The sequence below is a fragment of the Drosophila suzukii genome, chromosome 3 (genome assembly GCF_043229965.1).
Source record: "Drosophila suzukii chromosome 3, CBGP_Dsuzu_IsoJpt1.0, whole genome shotgun sequence".
Classification (NCBI taxonomy): Eukaryota; Metazoa; Arthropoda; class Insecta; order Diptera; family Drosophilidae; genus Drosophila; species Drosophila suzukii.
Window position 1 is genome coordinate 5,263,715 of NC_092082.1, and position 26,872 is coordinate 5,290,586.

Genomic DNA, 26,872 nt, shown 5'->3' on the forward strand with positions numbered 1-26,872 from the left:
CCGGTGGGGGACGACGACCCACATAAATCATTCACAATTAGATGCGGACGCAACTGCGGCAGCGGCTTAAACACCTGACCGACTTGCTCCTAAAAGAACTCCGAAACGGAGTGGCTTCACCACCGAGTTTCACTCAAGACCCGAGTGGTATGTGGGACCCCATTGAGTGGACCGATTCCGTGGCGTTCCGCCCATGTTCCACGGGCCTCGACGGACCTGTTCCCAGTGCGTGCCGTTCAGTATGTACTTGAGACCGGTTCGAAACGTTGCCAGCCGAAAAGTCAGCGGGCCGCGGACGACGATTACCCCACACAAAAACATCAGAACCCAGCAACTCGCAACATTGGCAACTCAACAGCAACATAGAAAGCACTCCAGCAACATTTAGTCTCAAGTTATCTCCAACCCAGGTTTATATTATACCATATGATATATGATAGAAACGCCGCCCGTTCAGTGATTTTAGTGTGCGAAGTGGTGATCAATGTGCGATCGGCAGTTCGAGAATCCCCAAGAATGCCGCGTTAATTGAGCTGTACGTACAGCTGTAGTACAAATTTGCATAACCAGTGAGGAGGCATAAACAAATCTGGCCGCAGAGCGTCTTGGTTCACTGATTTAATGCCACAAACAGATTGCAGATTGTAGCCGCAGCCGCGCCCCTGCAACTTGCAACTTCTTCAGCTGCAACTTGTGCAGCAACCACCTTCACCTCCACCTCGAACTCCTTGCTGCATCTGGGTATTGCTATTGGCACTGGTATTGGTCTTGGTCTTCGTCTTGGTCAACCTGCTTGGAAGCTTGTTTCTGCGGAAGAGCTGCCGCCGGAGCGCCAGACCCGGCAAAAAAAAAAATCAACCAAGTTAACAAAAAAAAAGCAAGGAAAAACACATACAGAACAACACGGCTGCCGTTGTCGTCGTCTTTGGAATTTTCTTTAAAAACAACGCGCTAAGATTTACAACGCGGACCCAGGCAAAAAGTGTAAAAGGCAAGCAAATGCAGCCGCGGAATAAAAAAATTAGCGCATAGTGAAGTGTGTCCCAGTGTGTGTGTATGTGTGTGTGTATCTTGTACATATAAATATATATACATATGTATCTTAGCCGAGTGTGCGATTCAAAAAAAAAGGCTGCCCAACTAAGAGAAAAAGTTTGAAAAGTGTCAAGCGAACGGCTCGGTGGCGGCCAATAATCCAACGACTGGCATGCAATTGCGGCCAGGCGACCCCGACGGGTTAATTACCGTTATCCTTGCAACACAGCAACAGCAACTAAACCTACCACTAAACGGTGCTCAAGTTGTGGATTACGTCTACGCCGCGTTGTCGCCGTGTGAAAGGACAACAGCAACATCTGCAGCATCCACAACATTGGCCATAAAAACCGCATTGAACACACGGCAAAGTCAAGTGAACATTCCAATTGGCAACGTAACGGGCTAATTGGCACACACCGACAAATCAAAACGAGGTGAGTTTCAAGAATTCTGCATCTCTCGAACCAATTTGCCCCATGAAATTGCCACTTAGTGGTGCTTCCTAGAATCTAGCGGTCAGTTCGACTACAGCTTTTGATGAAATCATTCTTAAAATGGCTTATATAAGAGGTTAGCAGTAAGTCATGTCTGTCAGTGTGATTTTCCAGAGTTTTACATTTATTCGCACCTTAAATTTAACATGATAGATAACATAAGAAAAAGTATTATGCTTGATATAAGCTTTTATTGATTTCATTTTTGGATTAAGACCTAGAATGCATTTATTAAAAAATACATTTTGTCTAAATAGTCTGGGACTGCATCAAACTTTAAAAATGGACGTAGATTGATCACTGGCGCCAATTTTATTTGATTACAGGCTTATTCCAATTCATCCTGACTTTGGTTTTGGGGACCTAGGTGAAGAAATTGGTTTTAGACGCAACCTTTCTTTTGTTTAGACCACTACTAACTTGTTTAGAGGTGGAGATTTCAATAAGTCACGCAGATTCAATCTGGGCTTATTCGTCACCGATTGGATTCTGGAGTTAATAGTATTCTTCTCACCGTTTTTCGAATGCGTGCTCTCGCTCGTAATGACAACATCCTTACCAAGAGCCGGCAATAGCGGACCTTTGAGATTTGGAATATTGCCGACTTTGATTTCCTGAAGGAATCCCGGTCCTGGTACTAGAGTATCTCCCACTGCATCGTGTAAGCCCGATGTGGAGATGTTCATCGATATAACTCTGCCTTTTAATACAATGCTATTGGAATTATCACCATCCTTTTTAGTAGCTAGAACGCCTGCACAAACGAAAAGCAACAGTTCCAGTATCCAACCCATTGTACGTGGAGATTCGACCGATATAAAAAGAGAACTCGGGATGTATCTTAACAATACGAGTGTGACTAACAACAATTTAAGGCTCTGACATTTTGCAGCTTATAATCGGTTTGATTCGCAGGCATTAAAATATTATTCGGAACAGGGTTATGGGATTTATTTTAATAGTAAATGTCAAACCTACTTGCATTCCCAAGAAAAAAGTGTAAGAATTTCAAAAGTTTATTAATTCTAAATAGTATAATTTGAAGTATTGAGGTACTAGTTCTTGGACTTCAAGTGTGACTCTCAAGCTTTAGTCCGACTTCGTCGATTTTGCCTTTGATCTCTCGTTCGGTGCGACTTGAAAGAGGGCCAGGCTGTAGGCCAATTCCAGGGAAGTCCACTCCATCAGGCCGAGACCCATCGAGTTTTCCGAACTGCAGATACTTTTGTGACGGGCCACTTGGACCTTCGACGGATGCAGACTGCTCGGCTTCGGCTCTTGTATCTCTCAATTTCCATTAGACCGCTGAGCGGGTTCTCTTTCGGGTTCTGAAGTGAATTTATGTCGAGTCGCTAAACAATTGATGCTGAAAAATGATGGCAATGACAAAGTGATTACTGCCAGCAATGGAAAGCGAGGAGAGATGCCAGCAATCGAAGTTCAAGTTGAAAAATAACATTTTCAATTTCCAATTGTGGGGCATGAGCAGTCGAGCGGAGGAAAAGTGAAAATGAAATGCTTTGCTGGCAAGGGCAGACAAAAGCGGTTCATCATTAATCATTTAGTTTGTTGTTTTTACAACGCAACCGAAAATATACCTATTTATACGTACATAATCGCCTTGACTGGGCCACTTTTTCTTCGTTTGGGGCACGTTCTTGATTTGAATCTCTTCCCTCAATACGACGTCCCATTTTTTCCCGTGTTTGTTTCGTCTCTGAGTATTTGGCTTTGGTAAATTGCTCATCGTCATGCTTTTATGATTTGGTATATTATTTTTGAGAATTTGATGCGCCCAACTTGATAAGCCCAAAGCGCCCTCTACCTTTCCACCTCCTCCTCCCCTGCGACCCCCTCACCCACCTGCATTCCTGACTTATTGTTGTGCCCCTTGGTGTACGTGTGTGTGCCGGTGTGTAGGTGTGTCCACAGAACCCAGCCCAGAACTCCAGACTTATTTTAACAGTATCCAGAGAACCGCTTTTTTCCCGATCTCCCCTCCCCAGTAACAAAATGTTTAAAGTTTTAAAAACAAGCCAGATACAACATTTTTTTGCATGACTGTAAGTAGATACTCTACTCTAAAGCTTTATTTATATTTAAGCTGGGAAAGTAAATAAAACATACAAAATAATTGCAACTAAAAGTCGTTTAAGTTCCATTTTCTAAATATGTAAAATAAATGCTTTAATTCAGTATCACAAAATGATATTTCTAAAAATGCATGAAAAATATATTTTCAATTACTTTGAAGTTTTTTCAAGCTACACATATATTTAAAAGAACCTCAATAATTCACCTGCAAAATAAATAAAGGAAACCCAAGACTACCAAAACTCCATCTCCATTAAGAGTATTCCGAAAACCAAAACCTGCAAACAAACTTTGCAAACTCCGCGAAATGATTGCACATCAAACTTTTGTTCACCAGCTTCGAGAGCAGTACAGCAAAGCCCCCCGAAAACGTCCTTCTGCCCACTCTTACCCCCCTGAAGTAATATTCAGCCCACCCTCGTTGCAATAATTTCATTTCGTTGTACAGTTTATTATATAATTTTTGTCCCTCTTTGACTTTTATCTTACGTTTATTATGCCCCATGGAATTTGCCGATTTCCAGACGCTGTCCAACAACCCGCTGGAGGTCAATGTCTCCGCCCAACCACCCACAAATCGAGGGTGAGCATGAGGCAGCACATCCCTGAGATACATCCTGGCCCGTGGCATCTTTAAGAGTTGTAATAACTTTGGCACAACTTTGGCCAGGCTATATGTACATTTTCTGGCTTTCAGCTGGGACTTCGTCCGGGGGCAAAGTGCTAAAATGCCTTGACGCATTCTTTTGCACTTGTTTTTCAACTTGGGAGGATTGGGAAGACTGGGGAAGACTGGGGAAGCTGGGGAAGACTGGGAAAGCCTCCTCGCCAGCAGCTGTCCGAATGTCAGACTCACTCCCACACCGGCTACACGAGAATCCTTGGAACGGAAAACGTCGACTTGTAATAATCATAATCGTAAATTTGCAAAAAGCCGGCCGAGCCGTGTGTCCTGGCTGCGTTGGTCCTTGGGGCCCGTTTAGCATTTCGCGCGGATCCTACGGAGCCATTGCCAAAACGGGGCGTGTTCGTGGGCGTTGTGTTGTAGGCGTCATCATCATTATTATGGCCTGTTTTATTTATTTTTTTTTGTTCCTTTTCAGTGGGAGTGCCCCTTGTGCGTGGTTAAATTATTGGGGGGAGTTCCTAGTCCTCGTTTCTCGCAGTAGAAACGCCCCTACTTCGCCGCCTGTCGTCCATCGACTTGGGCGAAAGGCATTTAAAAAGTTTTCTAAACTTCATTTTGAAGTTTTATTACCAGCGCAGAATAAAACGCCGTGCAATTTCTTTCCCCCCGCCATTCTATTCGGTCTTATTTTTCCGGCTTGTTGTTGAAATTTGCTCTATTAAAATTCCGAGGCGCAGTTATGCCGGTCCAGGACCTCGGTGCAGATGCCGCAAATGCCACCGTTCCAGGATCCACGCCCCAGATCCTGGGGGAGGCCTGCATCTGGCGGAGCCATCAGTTATGCAGGTTGCCCCGCTGTAGGTTCCTCTGGATTCCTCCTCGAAACCCTTGCGCCTTGGTTCTTTTTCCACTGCTTATCCTTGCTGGCGGCTTAGCAGCTTTGTTGGACTCAGCCAAGCAGCCTGAAAACCAGCATCCAACAGCTGGAGCAAGCTGCAGCAGAGCCAGGACTCTGGGTAAGTCTTAGTTATGTGGAACTGGCATTTATCTTGCGATAATAGCAAGTTGTGCGAGGCGAAGGCAGTGGCGGAATGCCCAAGGATGCTCAAGGAGGTACCTCAAGGGGGTCTTATTGGGTATCTTAAAAATGGGATTAGTATTAAAAATAGTTGTTGGCACTATAAAGGCAGCTATTATGTTTTAAAGAGTCATTTTATCAAGATTACTAATATTAAAAAACAGGGATATTTAAAAATACTTACGCAGGTGCTTAAAGTTTAAATAAAGATTACCTAAAAGGAGTTTCAGGGAATCAATCCGATAGATAGATATACCATCTTAAAAATTATAGTTCCCTTAATAAACCCCTTTTTAAGTCCGCCCCTGACTGGCTTCTTCATCCACTGCAGCATATGCTGCCTGTGAATTTAACATTTTGCTAGCGCCAGACAAAGTATGCATTCAAACAAGTCACACGCAAAATGTGGGAGGATGGAAGGATCCAAGGATGTTTCTCGAGAATGCTTAACCCCAAAAACCCCCCTACTTATTTTCATCCTGGTGCATTTTTGTCCCTAACGAAAATGTTTATTTGTGTAACTGTAAGCAGGATAAACGCACGCTTACACATGGAGACACATACAGATACAGATACAGATGCTGGGGCAGAAACTTGAGCTACAACAAAAATAGATCAGTTTAAGTACAAATGGCCGCCGATGCCACGCCCCCTTCTCTTCCGCTTCCCCTTTCTATTCTGTTCCTTCTTGAGATACTTTTGCGGTTTCTTTTACTTCCGTTCGCTCCTTCGCTCCTTTCTTTCACACGCGCCAGCGTCCATTGTTAAACTTTAATGGCAAATGGTGGTGGTGGTGCGAACCTCGTGATCCTAGGGGGCGGGCGCTTCAGGGGGGCGTGGCTGTACAAATTTCACGAAAATTGTCCTTGCCACGACGCACGGGGAAAACTTTATTTTAGTTTCGTCCTTTTACTACTTTGCCCAGATGGAAAGCGTTATTTTATTGAATTCTTCTATCTTTTTTCCCTGCAGGTTGCAAAAAAAAAGTTGAAAAAAAAATAAACGAACACGGCTAACAGGGAAAATTCTGTTGCCACAAAAGTTTTTCGTTTCATTTTCCATTTTTTGCACATTTGCCTGCTCGATTTTCGTCCTCATCCCCCTGGCAGGCTGCTCATTTACTTTGTTGTCCTTGCTGGTCCTTTGGTTTCCATAGTTTTTCCCTCTTTTTTTTAGTTTTTAAGTCCGGTTGTTGGTCTTACGTAGATTTGGTTTTGTAGTTTTTGTTGCATTAGCTGGTCGTTGAGGCGTAAAGTTCAATGGCGGGTTAAATGGACTTAATACCGGAACTTTTTAGAACTTTCCTGCCCCCCCCCTCGCTCCCGCAGGACCAAACTTCTGGCGTTGATCGTCCTGGGCAACAAAGTGAAAGTTTTTTTGTTGAACAGCTTAAAAAGAGATTGGCTTTCCTGCTCCCACCGCGCTTTCTCTCTCTTTCTCCCCTTCTCGACGGCCAAAAGGATTTAGCAGTTTGTCTAAGTTTGTGTGTGTGGGCGGCCAAGTTCGATGGAAATGTGGAAAAGGAATTTTCGACAGTAACAATAAGTGATGGCCGAATGTGTTGGCTGAAGTTCCTGCCTTCAAGGAGAAAGTTTTTAGGTGACAAAGGAAAAAGTTGTAAATTATTTGAAATGCTTTTCTAATGGCGAATGGGCGAAATTGAAATGGAATATGCACATTTAAGTCGAACTTATCTGAAATAGTTTCCCAAATGCAATTTAAGAGTATGTGGCTTCAAATCTGAAAACTTTAGTCGGCGACATTATTATACCCGTTACTCGTAGAGTAAAAGGGTATACTAGATTCGTCGGAAAGTATGTAACAGGCAGAAGGAAGCGTTTCCGACCCCATAAAGTATATATATTCTTGATCAGGATCACTAGCCGAGTCGATCTAGCCATGTCCGTCTGTCCGTCTGTCCGTCTGTCCGTCTGTCTGTCCGGATGAACGCTGAGATCTCAGAAACTATGGGAGCTAGGCTATTGAGATTTGGCGTGCAGATTCCTGAGCTTCTTACGCAGCGCAAGTTTGTTTCAGTACAGTGCCACGCCCACTCTAACGCCCACAATCCGCCCAAAACTGTGGCTCCTACAGTTTTGATGCTAGAATAAAAATTTTAACTGAAATGTAATGTTCTTATCAATACCTATCGATTGACCCAAAAAAAAGTTTGCCACGCCCACCCTAACGCCCATAAACCGCCCACAAACTTCAAAAAATCGTAAATATGAACGTGGATATCTCGGAAATTATCAAAGATAGAGAATTGGGATTTCAGATTTAGATTTCGTAGCCTTATACGCAGCGCAAGTTTGTCACGCGAATGTGCCACGCCCACTCTAACGCCCACAAACCGCAAGAACCTGTGATGCCCACAATTTTTATGCTGAATAAAAAATTTTAACTGAAATGTATTGGTCTCGTCAATACCTATCGATTGGTCCAAAAAAATTTGCCACGCCCACTCTAACGCCCAAAACGCTTAAATCTGTATACCGCCGGTAGGTGGCGCACTTTAATCTCGCTTTGCTACTTGCATATCTCTATTTAGCTGAGTAACGGGTATCTGATAGTCGAGGTACTCGACTATAGCGTTCTTCCTTGTTTTTTTGTACATTTTTTGACCCAAAACTTTTTTCTAAAATCCCACAGCGGCTTTACCTCTTCAAATTTCGGGGCGCGTGTCAAAAATTTCGTTTCCATCACTTGGAAAACCCTTCAGACGAAACTTGGCCAACTTTGGCGGCGCTAAGGGCACTAAGGAAAATTTGTAGCCAGTTATGCAAAGGAGGCCAGCAAACAAACCCCTCAAAAAAAGGAAGGGAGCAAAAAAAAAGGGGGAAAAAACGGAGTCCCGTGTCAGCTTTTTATGCCTTTTGGCCAAAGGACATGCTGGCAATTTTGTTACCCAAGAATGGGGAAAAAAAAGGGAGCATTTTCTATGGGGGTAGAGGGCAATCGAGGCGACAAGTTGTTAAGTAAGCAGCGACAACTCAAATAAAAGACCAGCGGAATGAGATCCGAGATAGTTTCGCTTCTCCCAAGTCGGGGAGGTGTAAAAAGGCCATCAAGAAGCTCGGGCTCTTCGGGAGATTTCTCTTAAAGTTTCTCGTTGTTTTCCATTCTGGGGTAAACACAAACTAAAAGTGAGAAAAGCAAGCGCCGCAGAGATTGAATAGATTGAGGAGATTGAGAATTCAGACCCTCAGTCTCCGTCACTCTTCTGTATACAATATTAAAATTCGCTTATGCCCAGGACAGCAGACGGACGTCTTATCTTCTGGCCAGGTCTTACCTGCAGTTGTTTTAGGCGGCTTTTGTTTGGTTTCCGCTTCACACTTCCCAAGTGTCGGGGCTGGGGACTCCGGGCCCCGGACTCCCAGATGCGGTTTATGTGACATGCGGGCCAGGGAAACTCAAGAAACTAAAGAAGCGGCTGTGGCAGCGGCAGCAGGCAGTAAACAAACGAATGCTGGCAGGTGAGTGGCAGCAGAGGTGGAGTTAAAGGGGTTTCTGGGGGGGGGGGGGGGTTCCAGGGGGGCCAAGGGAACAGGGTGTGGCTGGCTGGTAACAGAAGTCATACAAACGCAAGACAAAACGAGGCGACAGACAATACAAGACTTCGAACTTGTCATACAAAACGCTGGCGCGACAATCAATGGAATTTATGGTCGCAGCAGGTTCAGTGCCAGTGCCAATCCCAAGCCGAATCCCAATCCCAAGCCCACGGACAGAATCCAGCCCAAGATCCAGCCAACCCCTTCCCGAAGATGCCCGGACTGACTGACATGTGCACTGGGAGAAAAGTCGTGAGGTCCTGAAGGTTTCACCTCAAGATCAGGAAGGGCATGGCTAGATTGAACTCAGCACTAATAGATTTTTCTAAAAGTATTTGACAAGACCTTTTTAAAAAATTTAAAATATTGTTAAATATATTAAAGTTAGTAATAACTATAATATTTTTTAGTATTTGAACAAACCCAAGATGATATAATAAGCTATTGGCATAGTCTTGTATAAAATAGTATTGAATCTTCGAATCAAACACATTACTTTAAGATACACAAAGCCCCTTTATTTACTGAGATTTCCCTGTGTACAAAGAACCAAATTTCGTGGAGTGTTAACTTGTCTTAGTGTACTTAAGCATTTTTAACGCCATTTGATGCCTTTTCACACATTCGGCAAAGCGAAGAACAAACACCACCAGAACAGAACCCCAGACCTTAAGCGAACCGAAAAAAATAAAACCCGAGGAACACTTAGTCAGCCCATCATCGTCCTTCGTCCTGCCCCTCCCCTCAAAAATGCTCATCCTTTTTACTGCCCTTGGAATCCCGGGGCAGGGGTCAGGGACTGCCTTATGCGGCTTGTGTTTACACTAACATGCCCAGGTCCTGAAGATATAAAAAAAGAAAGAGTGGGAGGAGCCCAGCTACTGTATTGAATTTCACGCATCATTTGGCTAAGGTTCATTCGGTTCTTGGTTTTGGTTTTAGGTTTTCGGACCCCAAGGCGTGGGTGCTACTTTTTGACTTTGCGGCTGGGCTGGCTTAAAATTAAAACAAATATCGGGAAACATCGGCAGGTTGTGGGCCGTGGAACTGGGCGAAGGTGTTGGAGTCGGCATTTAATTTCAGACAGGTGGAAGATTCCCCCGGTTGGGTGAGGAAATGTAATATGCTTTGCATGGCCATTTAGTTAAGGAGCTGTTTCTGTTGTGGTTGCCCAAAGTGAAGTGCGACTGGTGAAAATATGTGGGGAATGTGTGCCTGCTTAAAGGGTTCAAAAATTCGGGGAAATTGAGGGTTGAAAGTCAGTGTATTGTTGGCAGCGGCATTCCAATGTGTAGGATATCAATAGGAAGTCGCCAGATAATGAAACTGAAACAGGTTAGAGGGGAGACCCGAAAATAATTTGTGGTATTTGTAAGAACTCAACAAGGTACGCAAAGGGTGGGTGAGTTAGTTGGTAAAATATATTTCACTAGCCAGCATTTTAATTTAGTCTTTAAAATAATATATTATTCTCTGCAAGCCCTTTCACTGCTTTTAAATGCCCAGCCATACTTCACTCCTGTTTGTTCCTACTAATGATTCCTGTTCTCCGCTTAATTGAAACCGCTTTTATAATTAAAACTTTAGTTGGTCGGAAAACCCGAGAACACAACTCCAATCCCAGAACCAACCGTGAAACCGCAAAACATATATTACGTAATTCCCTCACTGCAAAGCATAAAACCCCGATATATTTATTTTTGCTGCCGTTGGTCTGCCCCAATGCTGATTAATGTGGATTGCCCGACAAATGTGTGCACATTAGCATTAAAATATACATGTACTATATGTACAATGGTACAACTATGGATGCTCTCTTTTTGTGTCCAACTTTTATTAGACCAATTAAATTGCGGTCGGGGCTGAAGAGTTGAAAAGCCAAAAAATGTATAGAGAATATGTCGATGTCCCCCCTCGGTTGCCATTTAATGTGCAGTAATTTTCACCCAACAAAGGCGGTCAATTAAGGGAATTCTCCATTCACAGACCAGAAAAAAACTATTGTTGTTCTAACCGGCGAACTAAGACATCATGATATGATAGATTTTTGTTTTTTTGGTGAGAAGGGCTGGGAAGACCAACTAATTAGCCGTCATCAGCAGCGGCGGCTACACAATTTCCATCAAACAACAAACACCAAACACTAAACTGCACTGGCCAGTTAACCGCAGGTACATGAGGGTTTTCGGATCTTTTGGGGTTTTTTTTGTCCGGTTTCGGGAAGCGTTAGTAACTAAATTAGCGGCCTCTGTTTTTTATATTCGTTTGTTCCCTCTTTTTGTGGTGTTTTTCCCCTGTGGAGTATTTTTTCGGGTTTCAGCCGCCAGACTGCAGCCACAAATTATTGGGCCCAGTGTTTTAGTTGTGTCTCCTCTTTGCTTTGTTCAGTCGACTGTAGACCATAGACTGTTGACTGTTGTCTGTTGCTTAATTTCCAGTTGCATTTGCCTGGCTAATACAGACATCTCGCTAAAGATGGCAGGGGGGGGGCTCGGAAAAAAGAAAGAGAGCGCGAGGAAAGCAGAAAGCACTTTTAGATAAAAGGTTTTTCATGTCGTCTCCATTTGGAATTCATGCCACTATGGCTATATCTATCCGAATAGCTATGGTCATGGTCATGCCAAGGCCCTGGACTCTGGGATTTGGATTCGGAATCGGAATCGGATCTTCCGCCTCAGACAAGACAACGGTTTTTCCAAAGAGAGAGAGCAAAGGAAAAACCCTCGTCTCGTTCCACTGAAAAACTTTTAGTGGAAACCGTTCGTCGGCGAATTATGCATGCAGTTGCAGCGCAGCGTTTTTCTTTGTTTTTCCTCTTGCCTCTTTTTTTGGGGAAGCTCTAAAAGCCTTTAGTTTATTAATGTTTGTCCAAAATTTAAGAGGCTCTATCTGAGTGCTACTTCATCTTGTGTCTTCTTTCTTCTGTGTCTGCTGCATTCACAGTGATTTAAGTTGGCTAAAATGATTTGGTCCGTCATTAATTTACCCGCCGTCAAAAGCGGAGTTATTAGCGTGCGGGTTCCTCAAACACGTTTCCACTTCTGCTGGTTGAGTAGCTTTTCACGTTGTTGTTTTCCCCGTTGTTGTTTTGGGCCAGAACCGCTCCAGGCCATTTTGCCGCCTTCTCTTCATCATGTAGCGGCTACTCGTACCGCTGCTCTTCTACTGAAGAAGCTCTCGAGAGGCGAAGACGACGACAGCTACAACCTCTGGAACATCTAAAATGTGGGACTGATGATGGTGGCCGCCACTCGGAATGACAACAAATTAGACAGTTAATGTTAACAATCTTTTATGATATTTACATTTTGGAAAATTGTTAATGTTGATTTATTATGGGGAGAGTGGGGAGAGTCTTCGCTGTGGGAACCTTCCCAGTGGGTTGGGTCGAAAAGATTAATTCTGCAAGTGGATTAAGGTGGAGTGACAAAGTCCCCTAATTGAAAAACAGGTTGGCTTTCACTATGGAATTATACTTCTCCTAATTCTATTATTACTGACTTATTTAGGGATTGATCTAAATAAATTCTGTCAAAGGGTATAATATACCCTGATATTTAATCTTAAAAACCTTTTAGCCATCAATTTAATTTGAAGACCTATTATATTTCATAAGTAAATATTTGCATGTCTTGCCGCCAAATAGACTTCCTAACCACCAGCTAGATTTTCCAATAGATTATCTCAAGTATGCTAAGTATTTTCCATTATTTCCGCTAGCTGCGCAATTTTGACTCCCATTTCTTTTTTTCGCCGACCGCTTTTAAAGTGGAAAATCGTTTTGCGAGGACCATCAATCATTTTTTCACAAAATGTCCAAAGCGAGCTCAACTCGAGTTTGCTTTTAGAGTCCTGAATCGAGGCTCGGTCTCATCCACAGCTGTCTGCTCAAATCTGTATCAGCTCTATCACTTGCCAGCCACGCCCCCCATACCGCCCCCGCCCCCCGGCACAACATGTCAACAATACAAATGATGGGCGCGTCAACAAAGGGGCGTGGCATGGCAGCAGCTAACTGTAATAGAGATAAATTCGCTTCATTTTTTGCTGTCGCTGATAAAAACAAAAAAAAAAGGAACCAACACAAAAAAAAATGGGGCAAAATCGGTGGTACAGTGGGGTCGTCACGGTGAGGTACAGTGGGGGGAGTTGGGTGTTTTTTAACAGCTGCCTTTGAAGCGACGCGCTGACAATCTCATTTGGCGACCACTTTATTGGCTTTAATGACAGCGCTGCAAGGTGTCCCTTTGGTGATTCTGCTGAAGCTGGAGCAGCTGTTGGCCATCATCTGGCGCGGAGTTTTGGGCGGTAAGCCCCGGTATTACGGCTGCCTCTCGAAAAGCGGAGCAGCCCGTTGGGATTGGGACTGGAAATGGTACTGTGGACCAGGGACCGGGGACCTGGAACCCACTCCCCAACAATTGCCGGCCCCGCCAGTACGTGCGATTATTATCATCAATTTTGTGCCGACCGAGTGAGTGATGATTGTTCCAGCGAACGGAAACCAGGCAACGTTTCCACTTACCCTCGTTGTTCTTGGTGGGCTTGTTACTGCTTTTCGCAGCCGCTCGGTGGGTGGCTGCAGTTCCTTCAAAGGTATAACTACACGCGGACAAAAGCAACAAGAAAATTAACTTACTATTTTACTTGGGATACTACTTTAGAAACAGAAAAAAACATGTTTTTAAATTTGTAATAACACGATGTTAATATAATCTCATGCTATCTTATAGTTAGGATTGACTAATTAATAACTATATGATAGGTTTTTATTTATTTAATACATTTTTAGGGGCTCTTAAAAGGAGTTTTATAAGTTATATGTCTTATTAATAACGCTTAGTTGATAACTGTGATTAAAAATTTTAAAAATATTTTGCTCAGTTTGCATTACTACGACATAATCTTTTTTTTTCAATACATTATAATGATTAAATTAAAAAGTGTTCTTATAAATTTAAAAGTTTTATTGACTCTTCGTATGATTATTAAATTTAAGATATTCTGAGTATACTTTCTTCCTAGTTTCATAATATTTTCAAAGTGTAAGAGTACTGCAATAATCGGGGGCAGGTGGATAGTTCGCTCCGAAACAGTGAAACCAGTACAGGTACTACTGCCCGAAAAAGAAGAAGAATTACAATGAGATTACAAGACTGAGCTGAGTCAGTCCCATTCCGAGCCAGAGCTTCTTTAGCCGGCTCCTGACTGCTGGGCGTCTGTAAGCGTTAAAACGAACTCAAGTGGAAAACAATCTAATTTGCTAAAATTCCTTCCGCTCGGGGGGCAACTCCCATCCCCTCTAGCCCATTCGAAGATATTTCTTCTTCCTTCTATTCCAGCTGGTTGTGCTGGTCTTTTTCCTTTGCTCTTCAACTCAATTAAGGTTGATGGCCATTTTGCGTCGTCTTGGCCAATATTGTTGACTGCTTTGGCATTGGCTTTTATGTGCTCGGTTTTTAGCCTGGTTTATGAGCTCCCCAGCAAAGAGTTCCGTTCCCCCGGCCCGGCAGTTTTATGTATTTATTTGTTTATAATTCGATTCGAGTGAGAGTTGGAATCAAGTTTATTGAGAGCCATTGAAAGTTGTTAATTTGATAGAGGGTTTTGGGGGCGTGAGCAGTTAACCTGGTAGCCCAAAGAAAAGTTTCAAGATTGGTCCGTTCTTAGAGATTTTTATCTATATTGTTTCCTCTCCGCTTTGCTGGTGAACTTTTTCCTGACATGATAATATATTTATGTGTATTTCAATTTATCTTTCTGCTCACATCCCAATTTCTTTATTATTTTAACATCTTGCCCCGCATTCCAAAGATTTTCTTCCAACTTTGACCTTTTTCTGTCGTCTTTCGGACAGGACAAAAGAAGAGAACGTTAATCTATTGTTTTTGCCAGTCAAGCAGGCAGACATGATGACATACCCCGTCCCGCATTATCGCTATATAAAGCATAGTCGAAGTCCTCTTGCCTCATATGTATTTTCCTATTTTGCCATTAATGCCAGGGAAAATGTTTTGCTTGCGATTGGAAATTTGTTTGTCCTGCCATGTCCTGTCCTCTCGGCTTGACATTGTCCTAGAGACTGGACATTTGTCCTTTGGCTCCCTTCCTTTTTTCCCCCGCCCTGGCTGGTTGTGCTTTATGACTTCACACAGCCACTTGATATATGAGGCATTTGCATGTGCCATAAATTTCTGCTGGCTTTGACTCTGCTCATTTAATATTCATAAATTTCTGCAGCCCCGAAAAACATGAAGAAAAATAAATAGAATAAAATATGATTGTGGGTGGAAAGGGGGGGTACGGGGATCCAAACTAATTTCCACAGCCCCAAAACTGTTGTCATTTATTCTCGCCACACCCTCCACTAAGCCGCATAGACTTTCTCATACCCATTTTCCCCTGCCACAGCCTGCTAATTGTTTTATGTGCCAAGATTTGTGTCTCTGTCCTTGTTTTTTTTTTGGTCGGGCTTTTGCAGCTCTCAGCCGCCTTAAACATGTTTGCACAGTCTTTGCCAGCCACGCCCACCAACCAGATTGGGAGTAGTTATTGTTCTTTTGGAGGAAGGAGTGGGTACACAGAGGAAAAATAATTTTATTAATTTTTCTTCATTTTTTTTTAAGGTGCATACTAAACTGAGAAACATAAGGACATTTTCAGAACTATTATTAGGATTTCATATTAAAATACATCTTATTTGGTTTTTAAATCCCCTAAAAAGAGATTATCATATCCTAAATCAAAAGTCCACGAAATCAGAATATGCTAATAATAATAATATATAATAGATTATAGGATATTAGGAAGCGTTGTAAGGCTACATTGTTATATAGTTCACCAAATACTTTACGAATTACTTTATTTATTGACAATCGACTTAAAAGCCTTCCTTATGATATACATACCGAGCTAATCAAATTTCATATTCTTTAAATAAAGTTCAATAGGCAATATTTCAGTGTAAAGGGGGATTGGCAGTTTTCACTTGCTTTTCGATTAGACTGCTCTGTTCGCCTGTGCTAACAACAAGGAATTAATTCATTTTATGTTTCCTGTGTGTGTATCTGTATCTCATGGATACGTAGCTGCTGCTTACGCCTACATATTGATTTTCGTATTTATTTTTCTTTTTCGCTCTCTGCTTTTGATTATTTCCCTGGGAGTCGGGACCCAGGAGTCGATGGATGGATGGACTTCTGGCTGCAGGCCAGGTCTTTTGTACTTTACAGTGCAGTATGGATAGGGATAACCACTCGTGGAACCCATCTGCTGAAGAATAGACCCTATTGAGGCTCCACTGTGCCATTGCTGCTGGCAAGAAAAATGATTGCGAAGAGCAAAGTGGCCCGAGCCAAAAGGTGAGCTCCTCAGCTGCCTTCTATTCCTTTCTGCGCGTGTGTGGCCCGCGGCTGTCCTGGGGAATCTATCAGCTCCTCCACAAAACCCTCCTCCTGCTCCTCCGATTCCAGCCAACTTAGGACAGCCTTTATTGAGTTTGTTCACAGGCAAATTGCATTAGACACTTGGCAGCAGAAATGAAAGAAACTGACTGCTCCTCCTTATGACTGCTCCTCCGCCACTCAGTCATAACTTGTGTCGTACAGAAAATTAAATTTTAAACAAAATATATCATAAAGATGCAGCGAACTCAACCCTAAACATTTCAAGTGCCCGGGCCCCGACTCCTTGGAATTTTTTATGTTTCCTCAACAAGTGTGAGGAAAATGTGTTGAGCCCTATCTACAAGATGAGCGTATGCGTATGTATATCTCTGCGAGTTTTTACGGCCCGGGCGTCCTTTTTCTTTCAACAGAATGCGTTTTGTGTAACTCGATCGTAACCCCGAACCCCCCTAACCACTCGAGGCATTAATGTCTTATTGACAGCTCAGGATTAGAACTGAGCCAAGTGTCTGCCGGCTGGGTGAGTGTGTTTGAAAAGGGATTATAAAGCGATTTGTTTGTCGAAAATTATGAATCTGGGAACACAGAATACCCGGCCCAGAACCGCACAGAACAGCAGCTCCCACACGCTGTGTGTGGCTCAGAGTCAGTTTTGATATGCCGAGATGCCAAGAAGGGTAAATCAGCCAGCGATGGCATCTCAAATCTCTTGGCTTTTGTTTGGCAGCATGCTTTACGGTATTTCCAGGGTGGAAATTTCATCAATTTTGACGTAAGCCAAGACAGCATTAACTAGTTGGTTTTCAGGGGGGGCTCAAGACAATGAAAGGGGAAGCTTCCCCTGAATTTACTTATCACAGAGGAAATTTTGGCTGCAATAATTTCTAAATTTACTTATCTTCAACTTAAATCCCTAACAGGGCTATAAAATTAGACTAAGTCCCCTCTCGGATGCAACCATTGTTATCCTAATCTTAACTACCTTCCCAAAAATAGAAATGTTTATTTCCCTTTCGGGCTTATCTGGCCAACATGTCAGGTGCTCAACAATGGTCGCTTTATCCCAAGTCCACTGTTAAACGAAATCTCCCATCTAATCTCGGATTCATTAGTGTTATGCATATGGGTTTTTGGTAATTTCAAAATCGATCGAATCGAAAATCCCACATTGGAATTCCAGCCCGAGGTTTCACATTCGATGATTTCAATTTGAATGTGAATTGGCAATAAAACGCCAAGTTTATCAGCTGCCGAAGGGTCGTCCAAACAGCAGATAAAGGTCTGCGGTTTTCCAGTTTTTCCTGCCCCGAGGGCCCCAACTCGTTATACAACTCTATTAGTTTCCATTTCGTTTGGTCGCGCATACAAATCAACTAATTTTCCCCCAGACCAAAAATATCGCTTTCTACGAAATGCACTCCAAAATGAGTTCGTTTCTTTGGGGCCGTCGATCTACTCCTCATAATTTATGTAAATCCAACGAATGCTGTCACTTTTATCTGCCTCGCTGAGTACTTGTCCGGGCATTTGAATAAAATTTCAATTTTCATGCAAAGCAATATGGTTTCGTTTTGTCCGAGTCCAATTTATATTACATGCCAGCAAGTTAAGTCAATTATTCTGGTAGAATTCCGGACCTGGCCAACAGTTTCCTCTCTTTATTATTAGTGCAATATTATGTTGCCTCGGATACATTTATTTATCCAAAAAAAAAAATGCCAGACACGTACCAATATCCATGTCTGACTTCTCGACTTTAAGGATAAAATAGAGCCACCCAAGCAATTTTTGATTGTGGCAGGGCCTGACTTTCCGATGTGACAGACTCTGACATTTCGGGCTTAAAGCATCCGCTTCTCTGGCTTTAAAGCAAACAAATTTATTTACCCTGACCTATGGGTCGCTTTCTGGCTAAAAAATTGCCTTTAAATGGGATTTAATTTTATTTATTTCTCAGCTAGCAAGGCTCTTATCAGAGGCTTTCGTTCGTATTCAATAAGTAAATGCCCTGATTAAAACCTCTAATTAAATGCCCTAATTTATTTTGCCAATTTTTCGCTAGTATTCCCCAACGTACATGGAATTATTTCGCTCACATATTTAGGTAATTAAGTTGCAGGGGGTGAAAGCTGAAAATGTTTGTGTTAATTTCGAAAGCCAAAACTCGTAATAAACATTTCGGCAATTCTCAACTGTTTCGCACACGACTCCCCCTTTTTTTGTGGGCCACCCTCTGTTACAAAATTAATTTCTACACGCTCATATTCGAGGGCAAATAATAGTGCCCGAGAAACATAAATGAAAATAATGTACAAACATTTCGCACTAATTAAAAAGCAGGACGAGCATTTCCGGGGGGCTGAGTGCTGAGAATGGAAATATAAATATTGAATCGATGCTGCCTGGAATTGAATAGGACATGTGTAATTGCTTTTCCCATCTCGGCGATGTGTGAATATCGATTGTTTCGCAGGCTGCAGTTATTGATGGGGCAGCCCCGATGTTACTTTTCATTTTCATTTCATTTCCCGATATTTTTCGGTTTTGTTTATTTGCCGGATAGTGGGCGTTGGCGGCACCACGCCTCCATTCGATTCGCAAACAGAGGAAGCCGCCGGCGGGCACGTTTCCACGCAAAACCGATTGAAACTGAAGACGCGTTTTTTGGACATTCAATTGGGAATTGGTAGGAGATGTTTTGTGATGGGTGATGGGTGATGGGTGGGGGGTGCCAATCGAACCCACGCACTGCCAGATGACAGCTGTCGCCGCAGACTTGTACTTACCATTGCCAAAGACTCAACTTCCCGACCAACCGACTGCCATCAAAGGCAAATCAAAGTGCGCTGAGCCCGGCTCACGTGACTCCACAATTTATTTCAAGCATGCAGCGAAAATAAATTTATTAATAGCCCCAGTCAGTGGAGACGAAGAAGTATTACCGCCACCCACACAGCTTTTCACAGTATCTCTCCATCACCCATCACCCAACCCTCCGAAGCCCCCGAAACCCCCAGAAACCCTCGACCTCTCAGTTCCATGTTCATTCATTCATTCAAAAAAAAGACTAAAAGATTCGAAGTTGGATTCGCAATTTCGCTTGCGTGAAGGAAGTTCAGTTTTCTGCCCGTTCTGGGGGCCCGCGTCAATTTATGCGCCTCACGTTTTCTCATTTTCAAGAATGACTAAATATCGTTTACACCGAACTCGCCCCTTAACGCTGCACCAGCTACTCGGCTGCATTTCTGCATATGAAGTATTATTTGCGCAAGTGGAATTAAACTTTCCTCGGGAAACTGGCCACTTTTTATGCTTTTCATTCATCCACCAGTACATATATATATTTCTGTAATTAAGCGCGTGCCAAGTGGAAATGCTACACGAGGAAAAAAGTTGGCTTGCTTACTAATTAAAAAGAAAAAGAAAATATTTCATAAATGGCAGATATTTTCAGAAGACAAGCTTAAGAAATATCTAGGAGAAACAAAAATACCTTTATAAAGATTCCCTGGCATCTCCAGATTTGTATGCAAGCCCTGCCCAAACTTTCTATTGTAGAACATTTTTGCATGTGTAAAAGGCTAAAATCTCCTGGTACCCCAATCCGGTATGCATTTCCATTTGTTTGCAGCGAAAAGCGTTGAAAATTTCGGCAGCTTGAGCGGCTAATGCCTGAAACGTGTCGGCCTTTGATGGTTTACTAACGGAAAGAAAAAAGAGTAGTTTAAAAAACGCGGGTCGGGGCTTGGAGTCGAGAACTTTGTGAAAGGGTTGCCAACTGGAGTGAAACAGATTTATTTGGTTTTGGCCAGGCACAAATCTACAGAGCAGTATTTTTCAGCTAACGAAGCACTCTGCTTCATTTTCACCTGCCGATTAGCCTAGACAAGGTTTTTCCCATCCTCCCCTTGGCGCTTGCAAATTAGTGTTAATTTATCAGGATTATTGGGTCGCAAATCAAGTTTGTTCAGACAAGTGCCGAGGAAAAAAGAAAAAAAAGGGAAGCTGACACAATGGAGGAGGTTTTTAATAAAGCAAATTCGAAGCACTCGGAACTCAGAACCCAGAACTCAGAACTCAGAACTGTAACTAATGCTGACTTCTAGCCTGATATCGAACTGTCAGGCTGTCAATTCTCGTTAGCAGTGCCTGCCATGTGTGATGTTGATGTCCTATGTGTATCCGCGTCTATAGCTAAAGCATCCATAGCAGTCGATATGTCTGTCTGTGTGGCTCAGCTCTGCTACTCGAAGTATCTGCCAGATAGCGTTGGCAGAGCTGTTCAAAAATTCAATTTCCAGCTGAAAAGATACAAATGCCGGCGAGGGCAGAAGGCTGAATGCTGAATGCGGCGAGGGGGAGTTACAAATTGGAAATAGGTAGAAAAAAGTCATTGAGAAACGATTGCTGACATGAGTCTCTGGCATGCGAGGGAATGTTAACTTGGCCAGGACTAGCTGGCAAGGCTTAGAGATACAGAGATACGCCTGAAAAATGTGAAAGCTTCTCTCTTTTAGGGGGAGAAATGCGCAGATACTGACAGCACAATTAAGGCTTTAATTGGCAAAACTAACTTGCTGCTTCCGTTTGCATTTTCCTTTTTCCAGCCCCGAAGAAAAAGAACCAGAAAACAGGCGGAGCCCCAATCCCATCACCATGCGCCAAACGGAGGACTAACAGACAACGGCGATAACTGGCAATAAGCGAGGAGCGTCAAAGGATTGCAGCCCCCCCACCCTCAACCCGCCGCCCGGAAAACTCCCCCGTCCTTCGGAAAACTCAAGGAAAATGCCATCCGTAGCGAACAACAACTACAGCAACGATGCGCGTCTCAGTTACGTTGTAAATCAAGTCGCATCCGTATCTGTATCTGTAGTCGCCTCAGCATCCGCATCCGCATCCGTCTTGCCCTCCGCATCCGCATCCGCTTCCGCATTTCCCACTTTCAGTCCGCCGCGGATTGCAAGTCTGGTGGCCAGCAGCTCCGCGGAGGACCTGAGCAGCTTCGGTGACGTGACATTCGACATCTTCGATGACGATGACGACCTGTTTGGCTCGCCAATGGCCTTCGATGCCAGCGAACAGGGCCTCTGGAACGGCCGCTTCGTACCGCCCCCGCCCCGCCCGCCCTTCTTCGTCGACGAGCCGGTCCTCAGCGACGGCCTGACCACGTGTGATTTGTGCTCCTGGGCGATGCCCACCAAGAGCACCTTCATGTTCGAGGGCACGATAGGTGAGTGCTATGCAAAACGGGCTGCACTGGGGGAAAAGGGATAACCCAGTGGTAATATAAAAAGCAGGTTTCTATTTAGAGTAACTTTTTAACCGGAATCGGAATAAAAATTTAATTCATATCAAAGACTATCTAAATATCTTTGAAAATAAGATTTCACATGAGTTCCAGTACTTACTTCAATTTTAAAGACCTCTATATTAGAATCACCACACAAAGTATAGTTTATAAAGTTATAAAAAATGTTTATCTCGTACGCCTCTTAATTTTTAAACAGTTTTAGGATAAAGACCTTAACTATTTTAAGGCAACTTTCAAGTGTTCATCCGAAATATAATGTATTGAAGGATTTTTTCCGAAATATATATGGAAACATTGATAAAATTTGTATAAATTACCTTAGATAGCAATCAAAACAGAGGTTTTTCATTTTGAAAATATTTTTTAAATAGTACAGACAAGTGTCACTTGGCCATAATTCCTAAAGTTGAAATCTAAACTTTCAAAATCAAGGAAGTGATTCCCAATAGACTTTTCCCAGTGCAAAAATGGAAGCTGAGGGCTGCATAACTGCCATTACTAACCGTTACCCTTTCGCCCATCCCATTTTTTTGCAGAAAAGGCCACAGAACTGGGCTGGCCACTGACGTTGATCATCGTGTCCGTGTTGTCGGCGCTGCTAGGCGCCATCATCATGATTGCCGTGGTGCGCTGCCGGCGCAAAAAGTCCTCCAACAATCGCAACGGTGAGTACCCACATGGACACATGGCAACATTGGCCAACTTGGCCGAAAACAGTGGGCGTAAGCCAAACAGAATGGGCACAGTGGATGTGAGTGCAAGGCCTAACAAAATATATTAATATTTTCAAAAAAAAAATATTTTTATAAATTACACTTGAATGTAAATGCAACTATTCTTTAAATATCAAAAAGATCTTTAAACTTTTTTTTTTATTGTTTTAATTTTATTTCCTCAAACCACATCCACTGTGCTTTCAGTTGGCCATTACGAGGCCTTTACCGGTGTTGACTCTCACAACATTCGGCGACTGTTTTCGCAACTGTGACCCACCAACTAACCGCCCCCTCTTTTCTCCCCCACCCCCTTTTCTCTCCATTTTCCGGCACCCATCTCGTGTGTCTGTGTGTTTTTGGTGTGGCATCTGCATCGGTTTCTCCAACACGCAGACACGCACGTGCAGTGGTGGTCCCGCAACAAGCGCGCCCACGGCAACGGCCTGAGTGGTGCGGGCGGGGTGAATGGGGCGGCGGGTGGTGCCGCCGGCAGTGCGCACCACCACAACGGCAGCAGCAGCAACATAAACAACAACCACCTGAGGCGGAGCAACATCTACACGGCCCACCCGGCGGACAGCATACGAGGTTTGCAGCCGTTGCCGGTGGTGCTGCCGCTGCCTCTGCCACTGCCCCACCCACCATCTGGTGGTGCCTCGCCAGCCTCGGCCTCACCGCCTGCCCCACAGCAGCAGCAGCCGCTGCAGCAGCAACAGCAATCGAACCACTACTTCCATCCATACCAGCAGCAGCAGCATCTGCACCACTCGCACACGCACCACCATCACACGCACCACCATGTGCCGCTGTATGCGCACGATTGCGACGAGGATGCCGCCTACGAGGAGCCGGAATACCATCAGCCGCAGCAGCTGCACTCGGTGAACAGCAGCAGCTCCCTGTCCTCGATGGGATCCTCGCCGATGCCGCCGGAAACGAGCGGTTCCGGAGCCACCAACTGGCCACCGGGAGCCACATCCGCCACCATGGTCATAGCCAGCTGAGAAACGGGCCGGGACTGCGCCTGGATTTGGCAGCAGTAATGGTAATGGTTAGGTGGATGTGGATGTGGTTGTGGTCGTGGCTACTGGGTGGACCCACTTAAGATGCAGCGCACATGGATGGGTGCAGATCATAAAGGGGATTACACGTAACAATTTTGTGAAGTTTATTTTTGCCAGTTCATCCCAGCCGAGGACTCCCTAAATGTACCTATGTGTGTCTGTGTGTGTCTGTGTCGCCAATTGGGAAAACCGAAACGAATTTAGTGTCACTTCCGTTTCCGTTTCGCAAACTATCAAGGCAGACAGGCGAGAGGGTTGCGGTACGGTACGATATGGTATGGTATGGCACTGCCACAGGACATGCTCTTTACATGCCATGCACGTTTCATCCTTTATTGCCGCTCGGCATTAGAACAGGGATTTTGTCGGATTAAAGCAAATAAAGGGCGTGCTTTCTGTTTGCACCCAACTGGCAACTGCCGATGATGCCACAAGTTTAAATCGAAATACTCTGGATTGTTGCGAGTACATCGAACTGAGCTTCTGCAGGGCATATAAGCAATTTCACAGGGTACAATGTGGTCGATATGGAGGAGCCCCATAAGCTTACCACTTGTTTTTTGTTTAAATAGACATTTTCGGCTTAGGACTTGTGGGTATAAATGTATCTCAGCCATATTCCAGGGGCCTCAAGACTGTCCCGGGCAGACATTGAGCCACAACTTTGTGGCTTTTCACTTCATTCCGCTCTTGTTTCTCGTTTTTGCCATGACGGCGGCAAATGGGTTCCGAAACTGGCGAAAAACAAATAACATTTTTAGCGAAAATTGAAGAGAAAGTCCGGTAAAGAACTCGCAAACTCATCCGCTAAATCATTAATCAAATAATGAGCTCAAGCATCTAATAGCATTTGCATTTTTAAGCAGGCACTCGTAATAACAATCCCATGACAAGCATATCAACAAACATAAGCTCAACAACAGCCAACAAAAGTACTTAAAACAATCAAACATTGCAGCAACTTAAATGTAAATGCAAACGTAAACAAAAACTCGCGCCATTGTATATTTATTGTAAATATTTTTTTGCAGTCCGCTCCAATTAGCAATTAACAGCCGGAGCGTGCAACAGAAGTTTCTTCAACAACTAAATATTGCATAATTTCAATTCGATAAACATAAAAACACATCAACAAAACGAAAACAAAACATTCCTCTTCAAAGCAAACGCAAAGTTCAAGTTTTCATTTAACAATTACAATTTACGACAACACACAACCAAAGACTAGTCATTTAAGTCACAACGTCGCTATGTACAAACAAGTTAAACGAGAAATAAAATATGATTAAGCCAGTTAATTAATTCGATTTACGGATGCTCCACTCGAACGCATTCGTTTCGCATTTATTAGTTTTACGAGATGAAAGAACAACTGCAATATTGTATTTTAAATATTTATTCATTAAACGCACTTTTGCCCACTCCCTTTCTATCCCACAATAACAATAATCGTAATTAGCATTTATAATTAAAAACTCAAACATCAAGTAAATAATAAATAATAAAAGGAAAGACGAGCGAAAAACGCGCAAAAAAATTACTATGAGCAACTCAAAATGTTCCAATGTTTAGATTAGCCAACTAATTACGTGGAAATGTAAACAAAAACAAATACTTCATAGTTTTCATAACAAATTCATTAAATTGTGCAGAAATAATTTAGGCACACAAACTACAAAATGAAAATAAAACAAAAGAATTAAACAAAATCATATTCAAATATAAATGTTTTGCTTTTATTGGGGGGAACTTCTAATGGTAAGTAAATACTTAAATGCTTATATGCTTAATCCAAGGTGTTTAATAAAAATGTCAGTATTCCAAAGCATTGGTTGAGTATCTGAAAACCAGTTAAGCAGTATATTAGAAAGTGGTAATTATTTATATTTAAGTTCCTTACAGCGGTGTAGTTAATAAAATTAAATGACGGAAATGGGCTGGCTCTCATGATCAGGGGATTCTGAGCGCGCCGTATTATGAGGCATAGGTCTCTGTAAACTTCCTTGGATCCTTTGGAGGGATCATATGCCTCATAAGCAGCCTCCGAAATTTTCAGAGATGTCTGGGATAACAAATCTCCAAAATAGGACCACATGGACAGATGCCCCAAAGCGAGCAGCATGAGGACTGCAAATTGAGCCACCACCTTGGGATCTTTTCGGGCCTCCATGGCCTCTAAAACCGATAGAGAGACCAAGGAGAAGTTAACGCTCATTTGCATTATAAGAGTCCCATGAAAAACGTCGTTAATACGATTCAAGATCCTAAAATAATCAAGAAAATATAGTTTTGGTTATAATTTGAAAACTTAACACTTACTCAACAATCTTCTGATGGAACCTGACCAAGCGATTCGTCTCCAATCTCAGCTGCTCATTGCCATCGCATCTTTGGTGTAGGTATCGAAGTTCGAGACATAGAATTTCGATGGCGAAGGTTAATTCCACATAGATGCATACTGAAAGCCCCTCCATGCACAATAGCCAAGTTAGAGCATACGTCCCAAAATAACACTGAAACAAATAGATTATGCCGTGGGTGAAGGGGTGAGTCGACCTATCGTGCCACTGAAATGGAAAAGCCGCGTGAAAGGGAAGGGTCTGCTGCTGAACCCACATCGGTGATGTTATAAGTAGTCCGATAAATATAACCAAGAAGAGCGCCCAGGACGTCGATACAAAAAACGACATCAAGAAGTACCAGCGCTTGCCAGTTCGGTAGTCTACTGTAAAAGGACCCTTCTGGGCCCAAGGATGAAATTTTTCCAGGTCATTGACCACGTCGTCAAGATCATCGCCATACCGAAGAAAGTAAACAATCTTAAAAATAATATAAAATATCTGCAAATAAAGAGGACTTTTGTAACTTATGATCTGTTGTTGAACAGTTAAGCTTTTTCTAACCCCTATGATGAAAGCTAGATCACGACCCATTTGAACATTGTCTCCTATCGATTCCGTTAAGCCGTAGCACATTGTAACGAAGAATACGCAAGATTGTATAATCACAAAATTATGCCAAAAGGATCGATAGGGCAATAGACGCTCCTCGGAGGTTGTGTATAGCAACATTGCCCTGCAAACATATTTAAGTTAGATTTTAAACACAATTAGATCTACATTACTCAGACTTCATCTGTTCCCTCCAAAAGTACCCTGGAGAATGCCTGGACTCCAGTTGGGCGTCCCGAAAAACCTTCCAGCCATCGATATAAAATATCAGAAAACGATTCAAGTTTCCACGTAAGTCCATTCCGAAACGCTTTCGTTGTTCGAGTGACTATATAAGACAATGAGAGTTGACCTCTTAAAATTAATGCATGAGGTGCACAGAAAAAAACATGATGTCAAATTTAAGTTCGTAAAACACTTTAACATATTCTTTAGATATCCATCCAACACCTTCTTTATACCACAATTTTCTTAAAGGATATCAAGAGTTTAAATTATTTAAAACTATTTTATTAATATATAACAAATTTAT

At 43.0% G+C, this 26,872-nt stretch overlaps 3 protein-coding genes across 4 annotated transcripts; 1 reads left to right on the top strand and 2 right to left on the bottom strand.

Moving 5' to 3' along the window:
- Positions 1–230: 230 nt before the first annotated feature.
- Positions 231–25,109, top strand: LOC108012294 (uncharacterized). Its single transcript, XM_036815857.3, has 4 exons — positions 231–1,472; positions 20,903–21,528; positions 22,146–22,274; positions 22,719–25,109. Exons 2-4 carry the CDS (start codon positions 21,084–21,086, stop codon positions 23,327–23,329), a joined length of 1,185 nt encoding a protein of 394 aa, XP_036671752.3. The 5' UTR covers positions 231–1,472; positions 20,903–21,083; the 3' UTR covers positions 23,330–25,109.
- On the bottom strand, positions 1,704–2,341 carry Sfp65A (Seminal fluid protein 65A). The gene is made up of 2 exons (XM_017079566.3): positions 1,953–2,341; positions 1,704–1,895 (listed from the first exon to the last, which is right to left on the bottom strand). Exons 1-2 carry the CDS (start codon positions 2,324–2,326, stop codon positions 1,871–1,873), a joined length of 399 nt encoding a protein of 132 aa, XP_016935055.3. The 5' UTR covers positions 2,327–2,341; the 3' UTR covers positions 1,704–1,870.
- On the bottom strand, positions 25,104–26,660 carry Or65c (Odorant receptor 65c). 2 transcript variants are annotated; one of them, XM_017078187.4, is made up of 5 exons: positions 26,520–26,660; positions 26,293–26,464; positions 25,709–26,229; positions 25,290–25,653; positions 25,104–25,229 (listed from the first exon to the last, which is right to left on the bottom strand). In XM_017078187.4, exons 1-5 carry the CDS (start codon positions 26,639–26,641, stop codon positions 25,176–25,178), a joined length of 1,233 nt encoding a protein of 410 aa, XP_016933676.3. In that variant the 5' UTR covers positions 26,642–26,660; the 3' UTR covers positions 25,104–25,175. The 2 variants fall into 2 exon arrangements, with proteins under 2 accessions (XP_016933676.3, XP_070851971.1); XM_070995870.1 differs by having other exon boundaries at positions 25,709–26,464.
- Between the last annotated feature and the right edge of the window lie 212 nt (positions 26,661–26,872).

What these genes read in the sequence shown, in the direction of transcription:
- LOC108012294 (XM_036815857.3), top strand. Translation starts at nt 21,084, where the DNA reads ATGCCATCCGTAGCGAACAACAACTACAGCAACGATGCGCGTCTCAGT. An exon ending in CATGTTCGAGGGCACGATAG is followed by an intron (nt 21,529 to 22,145) that starts GTGAGTGCTATG and finishes ATTTTTTTGCAG; the next exon opens with AAAAGGCCACAGAACTGGGC. An exon ending in GTCCTCCAACAATCGCAACG is followed by an intron (nt 22,275 to 22,718) that starts GTGAGTACCCAC and finishes TCCAACACGCAG; the next exon opens with ACACGCACGTGCAGTGGTGG.
- Sfp65A (XM_017079566.3), bottom strand. Translation starts at nt 2,326, where the DNA reads ATGGGTTGGATACTGGAACTGTTGCTTTTCGTTTGTGCAGGCGTTCTA. An exon ending in AAATCTCCACCTCTAAACAA is followed by an intron (nt 1,896 to 1,952) that starts GTTAGTAGTGGT and finishes TTCTTCACCTAG; the next exon opens with GTCCCCAAAACCAAAGTCAG.
- Or65c (XM_070995870.1), bottom strand. Translation starts at nt 26,641, where the DNA reads ATGGACTTACGTGGAAACTTGAATCGTTTTCTGATATTTTATATCGAT. An exon ending in TTCCATCAGAAGATTGTTGA is followed by an intron (nt 25,654 to 25,708) that starts GTAAGTGTTAAG and finishes TGATTATTTTAG; the next exon opens with GATCTTGAATCGTATTAACG. An exon ending in ATTTTATTAACTACACCGCT is followed by an intron (nt 25,230 to 25,289) that starts GTAAGGAACTTA and finishes ACTGGTTTTCAG; the next exon opens with ATACTCAACCAATGCTTTGG.